The following is a 6,015-nucleotide window of genomic DNA, read 5'->3' as shown; positions in this document are numbered from 1 at the left end:
GAGTGCAGTGGAATGATCTTGGCTCACTGCAACCTCTGTCTCCCAGGTTCACGTGATTCTCCTGCCTCAGCCTCCCTAGCAGCTGGGACCACAGGTACACACCACCATGACCAGCTAATTTTTTTGTATTTTTAATGGAGATGGAGTTTCACCATGTTGGCCAGGCTGGTCTCAAACTCCTGACTTCAGGTGATCCACCCACCTCGGCCTCCCAAAGTGCTGAGATTACAGGCGTGAGCCACTGCACCTGGCCAGAAATATTATGAACAATATTATGTCAATAAATTTGACAACTTAAATGAATGTTCATAGCAGTCTTACTCCAAATAGCCAAACAGTGGAAACAACCCAAATGTCCATCAACTCATGAATGGATAAATACAAAGTGGTATATCCAAACAATGGCAATACTTGGCAATAGAAAGGAATGAGGTACTAATACATGCTACAGTATGGATGAACTTTGAAAAAAATTATGCTAAGACAGACATGTGAAGAACCAGCAGATTAGTTATCACAGGGACGGGGTAGGAGGTGGGTGATTACAAAGTGGCTTGAGGACACTCTGGAAGACAATGTATATGTTCATTATCTCGATTGTGATGATGGTTTCATGGGGGCATGTGTGTCAAAACTCATCTAAGTGTGCCCTGCTTAAAAAAAAAAAGGAAAAATCCTTGTCTTTATTTACTATAAATCCAAGCCATCATCCTACCCGACTGAGGGCAATTCAATCTCATGCAGTATCCAGTTGGCCCCCCGTCCCAAAGGGCTGCGGTGGAATCTAGGAGGCTTACAGTGACCCCCAGACAAGCAAGACCCTCGCCCCTGCCTCCGGGGCACCCCCCACTCCCAGTCTGCATCCCCAGCCTCCTTCCCTGACCCTTGGCCGGGACTCAGGTCTCTGCTCCTGGCCGTGAGCTTTCTGAGGTGAAGGTCATCAGTCTCCTTGCTCTCCTTTACCAAATAGGTTTTGTGAAAGGCACCGAAGAAATGAAAAACTCCTACTGCATCGGCTAAGGCCTTAGCTCCCAAATATTCCTCTCCATCCCAAATGCTAAACCCAGATTTACAAAATAGTGCCAGAGCTCCATGGCCCCAATGCGTAGTCCTTCCATCCTGTCCCCTGACTAGCACACCTGTTTTCCATCAGTTCAGAGTTGGAACAGTGTCTGCATATCTGAGCAAGGGAGCTCTGACTCACTGCCTCTATCTAACTTATATATCTTTCAGCTCCTGGCTCCCTGCAGAACATTCTGGGAATGGTCTCCCATCATAACACCTTAATAAAGGCTTAAGCTAACGGTACTTGGATGTTTTCCCTCTCCTTCCACAGTTTACATGTGCTGTTCCTTCCAAGCCAAGAAACGTGTGTCCTTCTCATGAGGAAATCAGCCTCACCAGGGGCCCAGGGATGTCCCCTAACAAGTAATGTTGTCAGGGCAGCCTTGTGCAAGGCTGGACCCTGGCCACACTGCACCCATCCAAACCACCGTGTCACCCTGTGACCCTGCAATCTGATTCAACTTAAAACGCGCTTCCCAGGCTGGGCGCGGCCGCTCACGCCTGTAATCCCAGCACATTGGGAGGCCGAGACGGGCAGATCACGAGGTCAGGAGATCGAGACCATCCTGGCTAACACAGTGAAACCCCATCTCTACTAAAAATACAAAAAATTAGCCGGGTGTGGTGGTGGGCACCTGTAGTCCCAGCTACTTGGGAGGCTGAGGCAGGAGAATGGCACGAACCCGGGAGGCGGAGCTTGCAGTGAGCCGAGATCGTGCCACTGCACTCCAGCCTGGGCAACAGAGTGAGACTCTATCTCCAAAAAAAAAAAAAAAAAAAAAAGCCGCCTCCCACAGGCTGCCAGAGTGTCAGGTCGGAGTATAGGTCAACAGCGAACTTGATTGGGAGCTATCTCTTAGATTTATAATGCTTCCTGAACCAGGGCAGCGAGTGTTGGGGGGGGCGGTTTACTGCTTGTTTTCCGCAGGCCCAGCTCATCACAGTCCATGGTTGAGGTTTCTTGAAGTCTGTGCCTTAGCAGCTTCCTCCTCCACTGCAGGCAGAAGGCAGCAACTTCCAATTCCTCCGGATCTGGGGAAGGTTCTCTCAAACTCTGGAGGAGAGAAAGATAATTAAGCACTGGGGGACGCTGTGCACTTGCCCAGTTTCAGCTGATTGGAGTCTTCCTTATGGAATTCCTCTGAGCAGAGTAGGGACCAGCTTTCTGATGTTCTAGCCCTAATTGTACAGGGATCAGGGACTCCTATTTGGAGAGGTGCCCTGAACTGGAGCCTACCCATTCTGGAAGAAGAGGCAAAACACATCAAAGGGCTTTATATTGATGCCAGTGGAAAGTTCTAAGAATGTAGCTGGTTTTTAGAAATTTTCCCTCCACTCCCAGTTCTTCCTCTTTTTGGATATTACTTTATTCGGTTTGCTTCATGTAAAATATCCATGGGTCTTTAGGCCGGTGGCCCAAGCAGAGCCAGGACACAAGTGTATGCTGCAGATGCTCAGCCTGGCTCTCAGGTTCTCTTGCATCCAAACGGTCCAGAGATGGGGGAAAGGCAGTAGTCCTGCCTCAGTGCTGTGGTTGGCGCTGTGGGCTCAGTAGAAAGCTGTGGGCTGTGGCCAGAGCTCAGGGGAGAGAGAGATGCTGCTCCACAGGGGCCAGGCCTGAGCTTTTCTCTCAGCTTTCTTTATATTCAAGGGAGTGTGGAACTTGTAGTTGAAATCTGCATATTTTTCAAATGCTTTTCACTGAGCATGTTTTGTCTATGTGCTATGAACTTAACTGGTACAAAGTTTCTTTAAACTTGAAATGAAAACGCTCATTCTATTTTCAGCACCTCAACACACTAGACCACTAGCCCAGGTCTGTGGCTTCATGGAGTTTACATTCTAAGAAAAGAGCCAGACAAATACATAAATGCAAGGAATGAAAGTAAATGTATATTTACAAACTGCGATGAGTACTATAAAAGAATCATACAACGTACTAAGATAGAGGAAAGTGAGTGTGATTTAGTTTAGCTATAGTGAAGGTGTGTCATCCCTTCTGAGGAGGTGGAACTTCAGTTCAGGTCTAAAGGATAACAAGGAGCCAGGCAGGGGTGGTGGAAGTGCAGGAGCAGGGATGGGTCTCGCACATGTGGGATAGCACACACAGAGGCCCCAAGCAAGGTGTTCAGGTACGCACTTAAATACTTTCTATTTCCAGCTTCCACTTAGGATACAGAAAGCTTAAAAGAGTGTTGTTCTCACCCTAACAAGAAGGAAAAAGTCAGATAATCCACAAAAATATAACCTTTCTTGAACCATTAGAGAGCTGAGGTTGAAGGACAACTAACTAGTTAGAAAAGACAACCACCTCCAAGGAGAGACAGAGATAAGCACTGGCTTACATAGAACACAGCACAGGAGGAAGATGGGCTGGCATATAATCTGATAAGAAGATTTAGTCCAAAACTTTAACAAACTGCTAACAGCCAAGAATAGGCTAGTGTGAGTGTATAGAACCCATGGAGCTACAACACAAGAAAAGTCTGCATCTATGCATAGGGTTTTGTCTAGGGCAAAATGATTCACCTGTAAGCACACCTTCCATATGTGAACTAATCAATCCAGAGCCCACACCCCCCACCCATCTCCTTCATCAAGCTCTGACATTCTGGGCCGCTAGTCACCTGCCCTAATTATCCCAAGGCCAGGTTCCAGACAGCTAGAGACAACCCCTATACCCCAGAGCCTGTTGAAATTATTAGATAGGAAAATTAAAATAATATGAGTGGGAAAAGTGGACAAAAAAGGACAAAAAATGGAGAATTTCAATAAAGAGATAAAAACTATTAAAAACAAACAGAAATGCTAGAAATAAGGAAAAACATGGTAACAGCTATAAAGAATGCTTTTCACAGGCTCATCAGAGGACTAGATACAGGTGAAGAAATGATCAGTGAAACTGAAGGTAGGTTGAGAGAAATTAGCCAAACTGAAACACACAGGAATCAGGTGACAGGTGTAGGGAAGAAATGAAGTTGAATATAGCCACTAAGAAGAAGGTAGGGTATGCTGTGAACGTCTCCAGCTTGCCATGTGTCTGTGGGCCTGTGACCCTGAGTTGTGGTGTGCATGTGTACCCCAGGCTGGCACCCACTCTCTGAGTCAGCACTTACCCGGAGACTCGCAGCTTCTGCAGCCCTCATGGTCTTGAAGACAGCCTGGAGGAGCTGCTGTGCATTTTCCACTAGGAGCTCTTCAGAGGACTTGCTTCTTGCCAGGGAGGCCTTTACACTTGGAAGTTTACAGGAGAAAAGTGGATTTTACTCCAAGTAAGAGATGCAATCTCAAATAAGTACTAGGAGGTTTTACAATGTGACTCTCTTTCAGAAAGCTGCGATGCTTCTGTGAGGACTGGGGACTATTCAGAGAAAGAATTTTTTTTTTTTTTTTTTTGACAGAGTCTCGCTCTGCTGCCCAGGCTGCTGGAGTGCAGTGGCACAATCTCAGCTCACTGCAACCTCTACCTCCCAGGTCCAAGCAATTCTCCCATCTCAGCCTCATAAGCAGCTAGGACTACAGGCATGCACCACCACATATGGCTAATCTTTGTATTTTTAGTAGAGATGGGGTTTTGCCATGTTGGCCAAGCTGGTCTTGAACTCCTGGCCTCAAGCAATCCTCCTGCTTCAGCCTCCCAAAGTGCTGGGATTACAGATGTAAGCCACCATGCCCGGCACAGAGAAAGAACATTCTAAAGGTCTAAATTAACTTTTTAAAATACAATTTTAATTTAAGAAAATATGACAGTATCTATAAATTAAGAAGTATGTTTTCAATGAAAATAACTGAGAAGCAGAACAAATGCCAACTACCATATCTAATGAAAGGGAATGAGAAATTTTGTATATAACTGTTTTGGGGGCTAGGATTAAAAGTTCTAATCAGGCCAGGCGCAGTGGCTCACGCCTGTAATCCCAGCACTTTGGGAGACCGAGGTGTGCAGATCACAAGGTCAGGAGTTCGAGACCAGCCTGGCCAACATGGTGAAACCCCCATCTCTACTAAAAATACAAAACCTAGCTGGGTGTGGTGGCACGTGCCTGTAGTCCCAGCTACTCGGGAGGCTGAGGCGGGACAATTGCTTGAACCTAGGAGGCAGAGGTTGCAGTGAGCCAAGACCACGCCATTGCACTCCAGCCTGGGTGACAGAGTGAGACTCCGTGTCAAAAAAAAAAAAAAAAAAGTTCTAATCAGAAATCAGGCTCGTACTTCCTAATTGAATTGCACATCTCAATGGTATTTGTTTGAAACTGAATGTAACTAAATTTAGTTAAACAAGTTGCTCTCTACCATTGAGAATGAAAATGCTGTGAAACTTAAGTGACTTTAACTTTGGCAAAATTTCAGGACTTCCAGATCCTTTAGAAGATTGACAGCTTGATAAATACACCTGTGTTTAAAAAAATCATGCCTTTTTATTGTCTGTATTTCAGAGACTGCCACTTCCTAGGGCTAGTCAATTCCTAGGGACAGTCAGTGATTCACCTGTAAGCACACCTTCCATACGCAAACCAACCAATCCAGAGCCCACAGCCCCCAACCACCTCCTTCATCAAGCTCTGACATTTCAAGCCGCTAGTCACCTGCCCTAATCACCCCAAGGCCAGGTTTCAGACAGCTAGAGACAACCCCTATACACCCAGAGCCCACTGAAATGATTCAAACTAGCCAATCCTAAACTCCTTAGCTTGCTTTCCCTGCCTGGCCCATTCCTTCCTGTGAAAACCACAGCAAACGCTCTTGCCCATGGTTCCTCCTGACTTCTGCCTTTTGACCAACCCTAGTGCTTCCCTGGTGGCCCTGCACGGCATCTGTGCCTTCTGTTTCTAGGCATCTATGAGTATAACGACTTCCCCCTTCATGATGGTCATTTCCATGTCTGCATGTTTCATATCCATGTCTACCTGATTAAAGCAAGTCTCGGGTACCCTTACAACAGTACTCATA

The 6,015-nt window shown here is 46.2% G+C and overlaps 1 protein-coding gene across 1 annotated transcript in view; it reads right to left on the bottom strand.

The window, feature by feature from the left end:
- Positions 1 to 1,927: 1,927 nt before the first annotated feature.
- LOC129462946 (uncharacterized) overlaps positions 1,928 to 6,015 on the bottom strand; it is a 72,401-nt gene continuing 68,313 nt past the window's right edge. Inside the window, exons 7-8 of the mRNA XM_063617041.1 lie at positions 4,182 to 4,299; positions 1,928 to 2,119 (exon numbers count right to left, since the gene is read on the bottom strand). Of these exons, the coding sequence (XP_063473111.1) occupies positions 1,928 to 2,119; positions 4,182 to 4,299 (310 nt within the window). The remainder of the gene's footprint in view (positions 2,120 to 4,181; positions 4,300 to 6,015) is intronic.

This window comes from Symphalangus syndactylus, chromosome 14, assembly GCF_028878055.3.
Source record: "Symphalangus syndactylus isolate Jambi chromosome 14, NHGRI_mSymSyn1-v2.1_pri, whole genome shotgun sequence".
NCBI classification, from domain to species: Eukaryota; Metazoa; Chordata; class Mammalia; order Primates; family Hylobatidae; genus Symphalangus; species Symphalangus syndactylus.
This window is presented reverse-complemented; position numbering and strand designations above follow the sequence as displayed.